Here is a 16,197-nt window from a genome sequence, read left to right as displayed (position 1 = left end):
TCCCTGCTCTTCCATGTTCGCTAATAAAAGTAAACATTAAGGGAGGAGTACTGATTCCCACAATAAACACATGTAGTAAGGTCTCTAAGTGGGAAGCAGGAAACTGAAAATAAGAAAGCTGGTCAACACCTTGGCCGAGGAGGAAAGGAGATGCAAGCTTCAGCTCTAATCCCCAGCAATGATCATTGGACCAGTTATTTCAGTCCTCAAAAGTGTCCTTTTGGATATGGAGCAGTAATAATTCATCTCATCGATAGGGGCGTCGAGGTGTTGACCTGCCTCCTGTGAGCCACATCACACTGCCTCTCACTTATGGTCACGCTGATCTTCATTTCATGTACTTGTTTTATTGAGAGCACAACACAGGTCAGCCCTCTTGGCATTTTGAAGCTCCTGATTATAGGGGGTGGAGGAGGGGGCTAATTCACAATCCACCTAATAAATGCTGTTTAAGAATATCTCATTGTGTAAGCAGATGTCTTTACTGCACATGTGTAGGTGGTAATCGAACTATGTTCGACTCACACAGGTACAATTCATTCCATATAGTGGATGTAGTGTGCAAGCCCCAGGCACTGCAGTATATCACCTAAAATGGGTCTGTCATGCCACTCAACAGTGGATTCCTTAGACTAATGAGGAGTGACACCGGGCAGCAGGGGCTGGATCCCAAAACCTCTCCTAATTTCTTCTTGCACTGGAATTAGAAAATGGGAAATGGCTTAATACGTGTCTTCTATGGGTATCTTCTGTCCTGCCTGGTTGCTCATTTGCAGTGCAGTAATCATGCACTTCTACTTCCTATGTCCAGTGATAGTTTCATACCCTGCTGCTAGCAGTCACCAAGGAGAAACCAAGATAAGAAAAAAAGATAATTCCAAAGTTGTTGCTTTGTGCATTTGTGAAGTGTGTGTGTGTGAGTGTGAATGTGTGACAGGAAGTGGGTGTGTGAGTTGGTCTGTATATTCATGTGTTTGAAGGAGTGAGAATCAGTAAGAGTGGGTGTTTGTGAGTGTGATTGTGCATAGATTTCAGTGAATGAGAACCGATGATAGTGATCATATATCAAATTAAAATTCAAATAATCTTTATTTCGATCATAAGAGATCATAAAAGATGTACAAATAAATGCCAACATTAAAAATCATTATGAAATAAGCTATGTGTTTTAAAATACCCAGATCACGATTACAATCTAATTAAAATAAATAAATTTTTGGTTTGAGATCCAAGAGATCATACAGCGTCAGCGTCCCTTATAATTCTTGCTCGTAATCTCCACATTGCCATCAGAAATTTCGCCATTACGAACACAGTTGGAGCTGTTAAGTCTGTTTTGAGCACTCTGTAGGCTGGGGCATAAGTTCAGAAGCCCAGGGTCCTTAAATAGGGGACCAGCCAATAGCTCCTGATTCTGCTATAAGCTCTGCAAAAGAGGACCACGTGAAGGTCACTTTCCAGCCTATAGTTACATGCTGGACAGTTCTCCGAGTCCATGTAGCCGTCCCAGGATTTGGTAAGGGACCTCAGGGAAAGAGAACCGTACCTCCATTGCATAAAGATCTTCCTTACAAACACTGGCGTCATACCGTCTAAGACGTACTCAAGACTGTAGATGTCTTTTGCCTTGATAAATGTGTCGGTTAAGGATCCTTCCCGTATAGAACTCAGAGATTTCTGGAGCATGAAGTTGTAAAATAATTTGGAAAGTTCTTTTCTCGGGAGCCTTGCAGACATTACTTCCGGATTGGACCATAACTCTGGGACTCCAAGGGTCGTACACATGTCCCTTATATACTTTAGCCATGGGATTTTAGCCATGTGGATTGATCTGAGAAGGTCTTGCAATTCACTTCTATAGTGTACTAGATCCTGGCTGCTCCACAAGCGCCTCCAGTAAGTCAAGGGTTTGAGGCCCAGTTCCTCCGTAATTGGTCGTAATGCCAAGTCCATTCTGAGTGGGAGAAGAGGAGTGCTAGGTGGAAGAGCAGCCAATTGCCTAATAAAATTGTTTTCTGCGACTTGTATGGTCTGTAGCGGTGTGTGTCCCCATAACTCTGCCCCATAAGTAATGCCCCCCCGGCTTGGGCTTTGTAAATGTGTATGGCAGGTGCCAGTGGGCGAAGAGGTGATTTTTGGCGATTCTTGTAATGGCACCAGCCCTCTGAATTAATTTTGTGGTTGCTTTTGATTTGTGAGGCAACCAGGTCAGGTTCTGGTTGAGGGTTATGCCGAGATATTCAATTTCATAAACTCTTTCTAGGATTGTAGATCCCAGGCGGGGATTTGGGCAGCTTTTGGGTTTATGATTAAGAATCATGAATTTAGTCTTAGAGGGGTTTATTTCTAATCCCTTTTCATTGCAGAACCCCAAGAACCCCCTCAAGACTCTCTGTAGCCCCATTGGTGTTTTTGACAGCAGCAGGGTGTCATCCGCGAACATAATCGCTGGCACCCTGCTACTGTTCAATTGTGGCGCATCAATATTGGGGATCTTGCTCAAATGCTCTATCACCCCGTTCGTGAATAGGCAGAACAGGGTCGGCGCCAACACGCAGCCCTACCTTACCCCTCTTCGGACAGGGAACCTATCTGTCAGCCTACCGCCCTTTCCATATCTTACTCGGGCGTAATTGTCTGTGTGTAGCCTGATTAGGATCTGTAGGATATCTCCAGGGACACCCAGATCAGCCAGCACCGCCCACAATTTAGCCCTAGGGACCAAATCGAAGGCGGCGCAGAGGTCCACGAAGACCGCATACAGTGACCCACCTTCTAGATGTACCGTCTTCCAATACAAAATGTTCAATCTAAGTATTTGATCGACTGTTGAGACTCCTTTTCTAAACCCCGCCTGGAGAGGGCTCAGAATGTCGGTCTCTTCCATCCAGCTTTGCAGCCTATCAAGAATTAATCTGCCGAACAGTTTCTGGGACACATCAATGAGGCTGATTGGGCGATAGTTGGCGGGGAGCAGAGGCGACCCCTTTTTAAATATCGGGACCACCTCCGCTCCCAGCCAAGTATCCGGTATTTTCATTCCCCCCAGCACTGCATTGAATAAGACCATAAAGTAGGGTGCTCAAATCCCAGGTTCCTGCCTGAAGAGATCGCCTGGCACCCCATCCAAGCCCGGCGCCTTTCCAGAGGAAAGCCCTGCTATCGCCACCCTAATGTCTTTTATGGTGAAGGGGTCAGAGGTATATGTGTCAAGAATAGTAGGTAATATTGGTTCTAACTCCTCATTCTCGGGGGAATATAGCTGCTGGAAATGTTCTTGCCAGACGTTTGCTGCAATGTTGGGCTCAATTGCCGTGGGAAGATCCCCGCTTCCATGATTAATTATTCTCCAGAATCTACGGGAGTCTCTTTTGGCTAGGGACTCCGATAGATTCTACCAGTGCTGTACATCCCACTCTATTTTAGCATTAGCTATAAGTGTTTTGTAAGCCCTCCTTTTAGAGCGGATCTCTTCCCTTGGGCCTCCTTCTTTTATGATGGATAGGAGATCTCGTTTAGCCAGTCGACAAATACTATTGAACCAAGAATTTCTGGTAGGTCCCTGGGTTCTGGGTCGTCTGGTACTAAAGAGATCAGCTTCAAGATTCCTGATTAGGTGTTCGTGTACCTGTGCTAAATCTTTGCTAGTATCTTTTAGGGAGTCTAGGTTCCATAGGTAAAAGGCCTCCTCGAGGATAGGGATAATTCCAGCGTAGAGAGAGGCTAGCTTCTCTTCGCTAGAGGCAAGCTTTTCCCATCTTATCCTCCTCCTGTTGTTGTCCAGGAGGTGTCCCTCTCTCAATGTTTGCTCACTTGACACATTCACCTCCGAGCAGGGGATGGCATATTCTAATTCTAAAGCGTTGTGGTCACTATCCTGCCTAGATGTTATTTTGAAATCCACTACCCTTTTCCATACATGCATCTGTACCAGGAAGTAATCTAATCTGTATTCCCTCCCTAGTTTGTTAAATGTACATTTGCTCGGGATGTCAGACCTAGTGCGGCCGTTACAAGCTCTCAAACCGTAGGTGAGATTTAGTGGATTTATTTGAACGGCTAGCGGTGTCCATGCTCTAGGAGGGGGTGCTTCTGTCGGAGGAACCTGCCAACTTGAATCCTCCTCTAGGGAGGGTCCATCAAGTGATCCAGGCAATGGTTCAAAATGTGAATTAAGGTCCCCCCCTATTAGGTATGATATATCCCCTGGGATGGTTTCTAGGAGGCGTGACAATACCTCTATAGTTTTAGAGGTAGTAGCTATTGGGACAGGCCTGGAGTAAATATTTATGACTAGTAATTTAAAGGGACCCGGCCATTCAAGTAGAACGGCCAATATATCTTCCGAGTCTACTATATATCGTGAAGCTAAGCAGCCTAAGTCGGAAGCCACCCAGGTTGCCAAGCCTCCAGATGGTCGGCCTCTCCCACCCCAGGTAGCTGGAATTGAGAATGTCTGGAAACCCCTAGAGGAGGTCTCGTCCCTAGCCCAAGTCTCTTGAAAGAGACAGACGCTTTTTGGATGTATTAGCTCGGCCCATATGTCCGAGTCTATTTTGTTGGCCAGGCCTGCCACATTCCAAGAAAGCAAATTTAGTGTTTGTGGGATAGTCTGCGTACGAGATTGATTGACCGTTTGACTTATGTGGGCTGTGCGAGATGCCATATCTTTATGCCCTTCAGCCATAAATGGACCCTCCAGAATAATTCCCCTTTCTTTTCTCTGTTGGGGTGAGTCTAGATTCCTAGTAGTAGATATCTCCTCCCTAGAGTTAGTGGTGTCAAGGTTGCCTTCATCACACCCTAGTGTTTGTCCGTATACACCTTCTTCGGAGGCCAGATGTCAGTCCACCATTTCAAGGCAGTCATATCGGTTAGACAGTGGTAGAAGTGGTGGCTGGTAGAATCTTGGAGGCCAAGGCACTTCTCTATCAAATCCACCCATTCCCATTCCTCTTCTCTTTGCAGTCTCCCACCCCTGGAAGTTGTTGTATATAGTCGGATGATCAGGGGGTCTTCGCATTTGGTTAAAGGGGGGTCTGATCCTTCCCTGATTGCCCTCCCAATTTCCATGTGAGTTCTGATGGTATCCTCTTCTCTGGTCATTGGTTGCATGTTCATTTGCTGGATAGAAGAACGAAAGAGGGACTGGGTGAATGGTATTCCCCTCATCCTCCAAAAAGGAACTACAAATAAATGAGACTGTTCCTGGCTCTTTAAAGCTCACCAGTATGCAGTCACCACTGATTGTTTTGGGTCTCTTGCCTACCCACGAGACTCTTCTTACCATGCGAATATCGCTGGTCATACCTCTGGGAAGAGGTCTATGTGTTGAAAGCCAATTGATTACTTTATTTTTTAATGACTCCCCTGTCTCATTTGTATCCGATTTTAGTTCGGGAGCCCCGGCTAGAATGACGGTATATGGAGCTACCTCAGGCGGGAGATTAACAGTAACTGTTCTTTGTGGTTTTACCACTAAGTTATTAAGGTCTTGGACATTTTGAATGATAATCAAGGGGGGTTTGGAAGGACTTTTATGTTGTGTATTGAACTGTGTGTTATCGGTGACTGAAGCTGATTGTTGTTGTGCAGTAGGAGGTTGCTTATTGGAGACACCTGCAGAAGTCACTGGCGTAGATGATTTAACTTTTAAATTTGGTGGTTGATTGCTATGTAATTTAGGGTTTTTAGCACCCAGTGCAGTTGTTACAGCCTCGGTATTTTTTACAAGTTTTGGAGGGTCGGAGTTCTTTTTATGTTTTGGATCAGTGTTAGAAAGTATGGGGCCAGGAGCCCCAGGTTTCCAACCGTCCATAATCTGTAGTGCGGTTTTCTCAATTTTAATTAACCTCGCTTCCATTTTAATCAGGCGGGCTTCTAAGGGGCTTAAGATTGACTTAAAGAGTTTCCCTATGTCTGCTAATGTTATATCCTCTTCAGCTAACTCAAGATTGTGTTCAGTGGTGGGAGGTGGCAGATCAGTGAGAGTGTCACTAGATGGTTGCTGGGGAGAGTCAATCGATATCACGGGTGAAGTTCTATCCTGAGTAGTAAGGTCTGTACTGGGTATATTGTATGTTGGCCCTACCTTCGCTTTTTTTCCCTTCCTTTCCTTATTACTCTGTTTCCCTCTTTTCCTTTTTTGTATGGCACCCTCCCTTAAACCCCGATCTGGATTTAATGGCCCTGCCACATTTGGGGTGTCAGTTGTTAAGGGGGGTTCTTCCCTCGATGGAATAGGGCTTTGGGTGGTTAGATCAGTATCTTCTCCCATGTTTGTTATATTTGGTGGTTGAGTAATTTGTGTCAGTGGCAATGAGAGAAGGCTCATGTCCTCAAGATCACTTAGAATTCCGTCAGAGAGGTCTATGCTAGTGGTTTGCTGGGCCCCTCCACAAGCACCAAGCTGTGAACTATCTATATTCCGCCTATCCTCAGGAGTTTTTGCCATCGATATAGCACCCATCGATGACCTCCTAACCCACTCTATTTCTTGCGAAATGCGTCTTTCTAAGAGAGTGATGTCATCTATCAAGAGGGATCCTGCCTTCAAAAAATAGTTATCAATTTTACCTTGAGTAGGGGCAATTGTCGTGGGTCCATTGGCTGCCGAATTGGCTTTGCTCCTCGTCTCCATTTTACTCATAGTGAGCAATACAACTAGAGGACGCTGGGAGAGGACAGATGAACTAATAGAAGCGAAAAAGAGGAAATGGGGATATTCCTGCTATAAGTGGGATGGCCCAGTCCAGTCTCTAACGTTCTCGAATGGCCTCAAACGGCCCGCTCTTTGCCCGGTCTTCGCCCCGGTCTGTGTCCTGCGCGCGTCCCGTGTGCACGTCACTGGTAGACCTTGATATACGAGGTGTCTAAAAAGGGGGTGGGAAGAGGACCAGCTGCGGCCGATCAGCGGCGCAGGGCAGTCTGGTCCTCGCAGTCCCGCCTCTTGACCCTCAGTAGTTCAAGCAGCCAAAGTCTCCCCGTGTCCTCAGGGGTCAGGCTGGCAAGGTTGTAAATCCGACGAGCGGCACCCGCAAAGCGGGTGTCGCGAGAAGTAGCGCTGGAGCCCAAGCAGAAATGCCGCAAGGAAAAGAACACCAGCCGGTAAGAGGCTCCCACTGCCCACAGGTAGCACACGGTCTTTGAAGAAGAGGGGGAGGGAAGAGGACCAGCTGCGGCCGATCAATGGCGCTCGGCAGTCTGGTCCTCGCAGTCCCGCCTCTTGACCCTCAGTAGTTCAAGCAGGCGAAGTCTCCCCGTGTCCTCAGGGGTCAGGCCGGCAAGGTTGTAAATCCGACGAGCGGCACCCGTGAAGCGGGTGTCGCGAGAAGTAGTGCTGGAGCCCAAGAAGAAATGCCGCAAGGAAAAGAACACCAGCCGGTAAGAGGCTCCCACTGCCCACAGGTAGCACTCGGTCTTTGAAGAAGAGGGGGCGGGAAGAGGACCAGCTGCGGCCGATCAGCGGCGCTGGGCAGTCTGGTCCTTGCAGTCCCGCCTCTTGACCCTCAGTAGTTCAAGCAGGCAAAGTCTCCCCGTGTCCTCAGGGGTCAGGCCGGCAAGGTTGTAAATCCGACGAGCGGCACCCGCGAAGCGGGTGTCACGAGAAGTAGCGCTGGAGCCCAAGTAGAAATGCCGCAAGGAAAAGAACACCAGCCGGTAAGAGGCTCCACTGCCCACAGGTAGCACACGGTCTTTGAAGAAGAGGGGGCGGAAAGAGGACCAGCTGCGGCCGATCAGCGGCGCTGGGCAGTCTGGTCCTCGCAGTCCCGCCTCTTGACCCTCAGTAGTTCAAGCAGGCAAAGTCTCCCCGTGTCCTCAGGGGTCAGGCCGGCAAGGTTGTAAATCCGACGAGTGGCACCCGCGAAGCGGGTGTCGCAAGAAGTAGAACTGGAGCCCAAGTAGAAATGCCGCAAGGAAAAGAACACCAGCCGATCATATATGTAAGTGAATCAAAGTGAGAGTAGGAAAATAGATAAGAGAATGAGTCAGTGAATGAGTGAATGAGAAAGAGTAAGTCAAAGAGGGAGTCCTCTATCCTACCTCAGGCCTATCCCACCCACCCCAGTCCACTACCTACATGGATGTCATCCTTTCATCTCACCTGATATAGTGATATAGTGATGCTAACGATGCATAAATCATTGTATAGCTTGAAAGTAAACTTGCATTTTTTCTTGATTCCAGAATGTTGTGCTTGCAAACAAGTGATCACTTAACGTGTGCTAAACATCTGTAAAACGGCAATTATTGCATGGGGCACCTTAGCTATTCCAGTGGAGACCCATTTTAGCCTAACCTCATCATAGAGACCTTTCACCAGTTCCCCTCCTAGACTAATTGTAGACCTTAAAGGTTCCATATGCATCATAATGCATGCATTAAGTGAGATGTTAAGGCCAGAATATGTTCATGACAAAGACCTTCATGGTTCAGTTAATTTAGATATGATTAATGTGGGTAATGCTCGTTAACCCCATATTGTCGTTTTTTGGGGCTTTTGTCTAACATCTAAAGATAAAGATCCTGTCAACCACAGGACACTCTCTTCATTCTGTCAATAGGGCCTGGATCTCAAACTTACTCTGACATTAGCTTCTCACTAGCTTCTGAATGTTTTTGAGAAGCTGCCAGTAAAGACAGTGTGGGCTTCAGATGCTGCCTTAAAAGAAGGGCTAGAGAAGAAGTGAAAGCACAACCTGCTGCACATCCTCCTGCCACTGTGTCTCTTTTCCATGATACACCTGTTTCTCTGAGGGCGGGTAGTATTTTGATGAAGCCACCTTCTCATAGTCTCAAAGATGTCAACAAGAAAGTGGAGATTCAAAAGCAATTGTCTCACTTACCTGTAACATTATTACTTTTTGAAGATTAAATCAATACTCCTACTGTTTGTCCATTGTGGTGCCTGCAATGATGTGCTGCCTAAAATCTGGAGCCCACTGTCCCCTTCCTTTAAAAATATCTGTATGCTGGGGCATGGAGCATGGGCCAACTGGTAACATCAAAACACACTCAATATATTGGCATTGACACTATTTACTCAAACCTCAAGGGTGCATGGCTGATATGTGGATGGGTTGTTGTCCTCACATCTCCTGGACATGGAGAATGCAACGGTTCAGGTATAGTAGTTACTTCAAGCACACACAATTCTACAGCAGTTAAAGGAAAATAATTGTTATTCTGGGCAAGGATAAAGTAAAACGAATCTGTGCCTCATGAGTTAAACCTAACATTAGTTTTATGTTCATACAATGTGGGGTGTTTAATGTTATTGCTGTTAGGGTGGGAGAATTTAGCATCAACTTGGCATCACTTTTATGAATAGAAATACACTTTTAAATTCCTGTTCTGTTATTTCAGTGCCTCCTATAGATGAAACCCCCAATGGATATAAATGTAAAGATTGTCTCACTACCGAATCTGTGGACCCCTGCTCAGCGGCTGGAGATGTTCAGTGTACCGGGGATCTAAACACCTGTTCCAGCTTCTCTGGAACTGGCGCAAGACCTGGTGAGATAAACCACTTTTTGTAATTATGAGTTATATATCCCACTGCACAAATCTTCTTGGTTTCTGGTCCTTTCTTTTACACTAAGGGGCTGATTATGATGTGGGTGGGACTGACACCGACTTGCCCTCAGTGTCAGTCTCACTGACATCTCTAACCACCATCAGACTGTTGCATTAGGATGCAGTTGGCCCCACCCCATTGGCCCAGCGACTGACCAACAACTTCCAACAGGCTCCAGGATCCCATTGGGCGGTCGGTCCGATCACTTTCTCCACAATGAAGTCAGTTCCTTCTGAAGGATCCGCTGTTTGAATTGTGATCCCCCTTTCTCTGCCAGCCAACTCATATCAGTTCTTCCAATGTGAAAAAAGGCCGGCAAAAAGTTTTTTTTGGGGCCCCTAGCATGGCCTCTATCCCCTGTGGCCCTCCGCTTCGGACACCTCTGGTGCACCCCTAAACATCGCTTCATCGTGTAGCAAACACCACATGGTGCCTTCCAAGGGGAGCAGGATTGTTTGAAAACATGCCTCTTTGCATTGGTTCTTGCCTCAATACAAATCAACATGTTTCCGACCGCTCTCACAGCGCTCAGATCCCAATTTTGTAGGCAGGACGACCAACTACCTGTCAGTCAGTCCGGCTCCCGTAATGATGGCAGTCGGGCGCTCATTTGACCATCATCATAATCTGCCCCTAAAAGCTGTTCATACTAATTAATTGTAATTATTTACATAACATCCAACTGACTATCTTCAGTGTTCACAGTTTTACCAAATATATAGTAGAAATCATCTCTCATTGACCAAATATACCCTGATGATGTGGTATTTGTATAGTGCAAACCTAGACAAAAAGGCACAAAGGTGCTGTACATGGTCAAAGGGCAAACTAAACTAAGGCTAAGCTTCAGAACGACTGCAGTGTTTGGGAAACTGTGTCTAAGACACCTGGAATGTATGTTTTGTCCCATCCATTCTACACCCAGATAGCTTGTGGCCAGCACAACAAAAGTGTCATCAGGCTCAATTATCAGCTGGGTCTTCATTGTATCTGAGGCAGGAAAAGAATCTTATAATTCATAAATTAGGATGTATAAAGGGCATCTGAAAGCAAACCAGGTATAGGCACTATCATAATTGAATTATTTTAGCAAATAACCCTACCAGAGCACTATTTGCAGGTTATAACTCCTTGGCAACAAATATGAACCATTTCCACAAGGTCGCTCCCTCACACACAAAAGATGCATTTTTCAGAACTGGCAGAATTTTCTCCAAGTGCCCCAATCATGCATCCACTGCAATATTAAAGGCGCTAGAATTTCAATTAGTTGCAGCTGTGATCATGTTATGTCTAGAGCGTGGGCCGATCAGCCCGGATAACAGCGTACTTTGTTATGGTAACCTTGGAAGCTTCTGTACGCACTTTACTGGCTAAGGTCGCCATGTGAGTCTAGGGATGTTAAAAACAAGCCGTTCTCATGTGAAGAAATTCAAGCAGTCTAACTTACAACAGTCACATGAAGTGTTATGTGCAAAAGCTGCCAAATGGCAAAATGGTGTTTAAACTTCGAATAAGCTTATGCTAACATAGCAATGTTTGCAAGCAGGGCCCTGCCTTCACTACACCCTGTCTTCATTGTTATTGAATTTAGAGATGTACAGTTTTCTGTAGTAGATCCTGAAGGTGTTAAAGATATTCTGTGGGGCATGAGTAAAGTAATCTGTGTACTCTCCGACTGCCAGGGTGGGACTGCGGCTTACCGCTGTCTAAGAGGAGCACCCAAGAGCCTTGCTGCTTTCTCTCCTTGCTCCTAATGTAGTTTGTTCAGTTTATAGAACATGTCCTCTACTGAGATGTACATAGAGAGATAAGCTCTATTTTGGCATTCTTTAGCAAATGCCTATTCCCCACGTATGGAGTGTGGAGGAGGATGTCACTGCTCCCTAAGTTTGTCCGCAAGTGCAGCATCTCTCAATAGTTGACCCTGGACAGGGTCCTTAGCTGCCCACAGACGTTTTACAAACTCTTCAGCAAGTGCTCAGGAAAGATTTAAGGTGGATCTTATACATGGCAACTTTGAAGCATGTGATGTTGAAGCAACAGAGTTTCCAGGTGTGTTTCTGGAGGTACCAGCAATAATCTGGCAAACAGGTGTGTGAATTTTTATAACAATGTTTTTTATTTTACATGTAGCAAGGTAGAAAGAGCACTAGAATATGGCCTTGAAGAATGTTTATACCCTATCCATAATTATTTTGTATTATTCTGGGCTCCCAATTTTAACATTCAGGCTTGTCCTTTACGGCAACACGTGTATATGGATAAACTAATCAGGGTGGGTTGGGCTTTGTTAATTTTTGCCTTAATAAATGAGGAGATTCATTGTATTTCAAAGCATGATTTACATTTATTAAAATGTGGACCAGACATTAATGGGAAGGAGATTCCTTTGTTTTCAGGAATAAATGTCTCAACAGTCATCTACTATGTATTGACTTCTGCTCCTATAATCAATTTGTGTGGTATCCCTAGCATTGTACTAGTCTGTTTTAAGTGACCATGACCCCATTATATTACCTTTTTTTCCAGGGGTAAGAAACATGAATGGCCTAATGGTGTATAGATTAAGGGGGCAGGTTGCGATCCCACTACAAGAAATAGTGACAGGCAATTCAACATAAATTTGTTTCTATATATAAGATGATGTTACTCCTAATTTGCTGATGGATAACTTTAATCATATTAGCAGTTCTATTAAGTTTCTTCTGACCCGTTCACAATTGGATAATGGAGGAAGTAGTAGGGGATCGTTTATACCCAGTCCTCCCAGTGTCTGAAACAAGCCCTAAGTTGTTCATCCCGGGTATTATGGTTATTGAGTCTTTTCACTTACAATACAAACGCAACCTTTCCCAAAAGAAGAAAACGCTCCAGAACTAGGCTTGGTTGAAACTGAGTTTACCTGCAGGAAATAATAATAATACGTTTTTGGGGGGATACCCAAATGCTTTGTTTTTTAAAAACAAATGTGTTTTTCCTGAGTTCTGTTCTTTTGTTTCTTGTGAGGCCAGGAATGCAGATCTTTCTCTGGAATATTCAAACAGAATAATCTGGACAATGGTGTAGAAGGTTGTGAGGCGATGTATAGATGAGGAATCCTTCCTCTGGATATCACTATAGGCGAGGTCCTTTTGGCTCCGCATGCTAGTGCTGGGGGCTGGTAGATGCTTTTAAATCTCCTACTAAATTATGGGGGCCTATTCTAACAAGTGTATTTAATGTAGTTCCTCTCAACTTTATGCCACCCTCCTGGGCTATTAATGTATCAATCTAAAAAAAGGTGATTAAAAAGGCCCTAAAATAATTGTCCTGTTTTGCTCCTGGACACCTCTGTGAGAAAGATGAGCAGGATCCTACTGAGGAGGTTGCAGGAATGTAGAGAGACCACCGGAAGGGCGACCACATTGCCACCTTCCTTTACTTATATATAGGTGGAATTATCTTGCTATAATATAAAGAATTTTACAGACACTGGTCTGGATCAAGAATTCAAAAGATTCACTACACCAAATTATTATTCCTTTTACAATCTGGTATCTTTGATTCTCCGATCTAATTAGTGCATTTGATTTAGTGAACCATACCATCTTTTGGTCATTGTTGATCTCCCTTGGTGCTTCTAGGCCAAATATAGGTTTCCTTACACGTCTCAATTCGCCCACTTTCAAATTAGGACAGGGCATTTGTCAAGGTTGAGAATTGTTATATATAAGCAGATCCCTGATTTTTATTATATATGTTAAAACATTATTTTAATCATTATGGCAGACACTGCTGAACCAAAGGCTCAATTCTCAGTGTTCACCTAGTAGAACAGCACAGGGCATCTGTGCTGGGCTGTGGAGACATTAGTCAGGCCGTTTACAACTAGCATTATGTAATGTCATTGTGCAGCACTGGCAGCAATCACCGGTGCCCGGCAGGCAGAAGGCAGCAGGCCGCGTCCAGATATAGCAAAGAAGAGACGAGTACAGAGAAGGGGCAGTAGTGGGCTCCAGAGCTTCAAGGGCAAAGTGGAGGACCTGTGATTTGGCTCAAAGCATGCCCAGATGTCTGTGAGGCCTGTTCCCTCCAGGGACTTCAGCAGCCATGGCTGGGTTTAGGGGCATGACCCTGCTCTTGTCTGAGTCATCCAGAGCCTTACAGAGTGGGTGCATCTAGGTCAGTGGCACAATTCTGTTCCACCTAATCAATATTAATTCAGAGCATTGCTGTTCATATAATATGTGATAGTCCTGCCTAATGGTGGAAGAGATGAGAGGATGCAGAAGTAGAAGACACACAATGTAACACTTTCAGTCCCTGCAATTATTACCTTGCGGGTATAATTAAGTGTCCATCATACAATATAGCCTAAGTGAACACATCACACAAGAACAGCTACATACTCAACTTGGCAGGTCCTGGAATTCACCACTGCAGACTGACACAACAGACAGCCAGCAACAATAGCATGAAGAGAAACAATACCTACATTGTGGACATGTGTGTGTGTGTCTGCTATTTTTGAGGACAAGTTCTCTCAGGTAATGCCATACATATAGAGCACACTGTTCAAGTTGTTCAGGGTGTCAAAGTCCAGTCAGTCTCCTCCAAATGTTCTCTTGGAACCGCATGAGTGCATTGTTGCTGCGGTATCCCCAGCACAAATAAACGTGGATCATAAATATTGCCACTGTATAACATTGGGAACATAGAGGATTGTAACATGATGAATTACAAGGATGGATTTTTTGATTACTCTCACTGATGGGCTCATCACCAAGGTGAAGTGGTATTTTAAGAAGTATGCTTGAATATTCAAGAACACCAGGAGACTTGCATAAAGAAATATACAATTGCAATAAACAAAGTTGTATTTTCTGTCATGAATGTGGTACAGTTCATTATAAGATTTTCTGAAAAATAACTGAGCATTTCTGGGTATTGGTAATCAGTTGAAAAAACATTTATTATAAAAGAAAAGGTTGAACAAGTTTTCCAACAAGCGGTAAATAAAAAAAGAGTCCTTTGGTAAACTCCATAAAATAGTGTGGGTGATTGACATTTATTGTTGGCAGTGTAACGCTGAAATTATTACTGTCAGGCCAATAGTTTCCTTGTTTCATGCAGCCCTCTAAGTTCCCACAATAAGGACATGTATTCACCTTTTGTGACAGTCAGAATTCAGCCTGAAATCCCAGAGCCTGGAATCCAGTCCAGGTTGCTTCTAACAATTTGCAGCATCTGTATTAGTTGCTAATCTGAGATCTTGGGGACTTTGGAACTGGGATGGGCATGAATTATTTCCAAAATGGAAAACAAACTTTTATGTAACAACATTGCTAATGACTGATTCTGTTCTGTGTTTCTTCTGCAGGTGAAGAAGTGCAACAATATTTTCTGAAAGGATGTGCCTCTCAAGACTTCTGTCAATCATTTTACCTGGCTGGGTCGCATGCCTACACTTATGATTTACTGTGTTCACCTGCTGAGAAGCTTTGAGACCATTAAGTACACCTCTTATGCAGTAATACCCCAGCTTTTGAAGTGTTACAAGTACCTGGCATGCAGAGTCTGGACTTGTGAAGTGAAACTCTGTAAGAAAGAAGCAGATGAACCCCTGTCAGCCTCCCTGGGAATACATGTAGGCAATGTGCTTTGTACTGTTTGGGCTGTTTACAGACCACCAACCTCCATATTAAGCCATCTTTGGTTCCTGGGTGTTTGAGATGGTTTCATCTGCTTGATGCATTGAGGGATCCACGCCCAGTCTCTTGAACCACCCACAGATATTGGCTCATGATCAGAGAAGGTGCTCCTCCCGCTGAGATACCAATGCTGACTTCACGTGTAACCATGGAGGAAACTGAAATCTAGTGTTACCTCTCTATTTTAAATCACATCACCAAATGTATATCCTGGCAATAAATATACATGCAGATTACATATCAAGTCCCTGTGTTGACATGTGATACATAAAGAGTGTAGCACACTTCTACCTGCTCAAAAAATGGCTGACTTTTAATCTCTGGCTCCTTCAGTTGCGTCACTTTCTTTCCACCACCAAGGGCTGTTTAATTATGAACACATCTGTGCCTGAACCAGAGAGACAAGGTTTCACCTCCCATCTGAGATGCGGCTGGAAATGTTGGGTCAGCCTCTGGGGCCTCAGCTTGAGGTCATCCTGCTTCCTTTCAACAATGATGCCCATCAGAGACGCTCTCAGGAGATAACCAACTAACTAACCATCTACTATCAGTGGGACATTACCAGGTGCTTCCAGTCATTCCTGCTTTGTTTCTCTTTCTTGGCCTGAGAGTTAAACACCTCTTGGAATATAAAATCATGGAAAATATCCGCCACATTGTGTTGATGACGACAAAACAGAAGATCATAGAGTTATGAGTTTATATGTGCTTTGTAATCCTTTGACTGGTCTGATTTATGCTATAGTAAACCCCATAGCATACATAATATAAAACTGCCTAATAATTTACATTGAAAAAATTAATAAACTTAAGTTGACACTGCTGCATCTTTTATGGGTCTGTGATAGCTATTGGTTGTGTGTTTGATGGGAGAGGGGTTGTAAAAGGAGTAAAGGTAAATAGACACCCATATAGAACAGGTAATGT

General features: G+C 44.5%; 1 protein-coding gene across 1 annotated transcript in view; it reads left to right on the top strand.

The window, feature by feature from the left end:
- Window positions 1-15,934, top strand: part of LOC144827823 (urokinase plasminogen activator surface receptor-like) — a 34,554-nt gene extending 18,620 nt beyond the window's left edge. Inside the window, exons 3-4 of the mRNA XM_078685989.1 lie at window positions 9,367-9,516; window positions 14,940-15,934. Coding sequence (XP_078542115.1) covers window positions 9,367-9,516; window positions 14,940-15,064 — 275 coding nt within the window. The 3' untranslated portion in view covers window positions 15,065-15,934. The remainder of the gene's footprint in view (window positions 1-9,366; window positions 9,517-14,939) is intronic.
- The last annotated feature ends 263 nt before the right edge of the window (window positions 15,935-16,197 follow it).

The sequence above is a fragment of the Lissotriton helveticus genome, chromosome 4_1 (genome assembly GCF_964261635.1).
Source record: "Lissotriton helveticus chromosome 4_1, aLisHel1.1, whole genome shotgun sequence".
Taxonomy (NCBI): Eukaryota; Metazoa; Chordata; class Amphibia; order Caudata; family Salamandridae; genus Lissotriton; species Lissotriton helveticus.
Note: the sequence above shows the minus strand (reverse complement) of the source record. Positions and strands in the feature narration are given on the sequence as shown.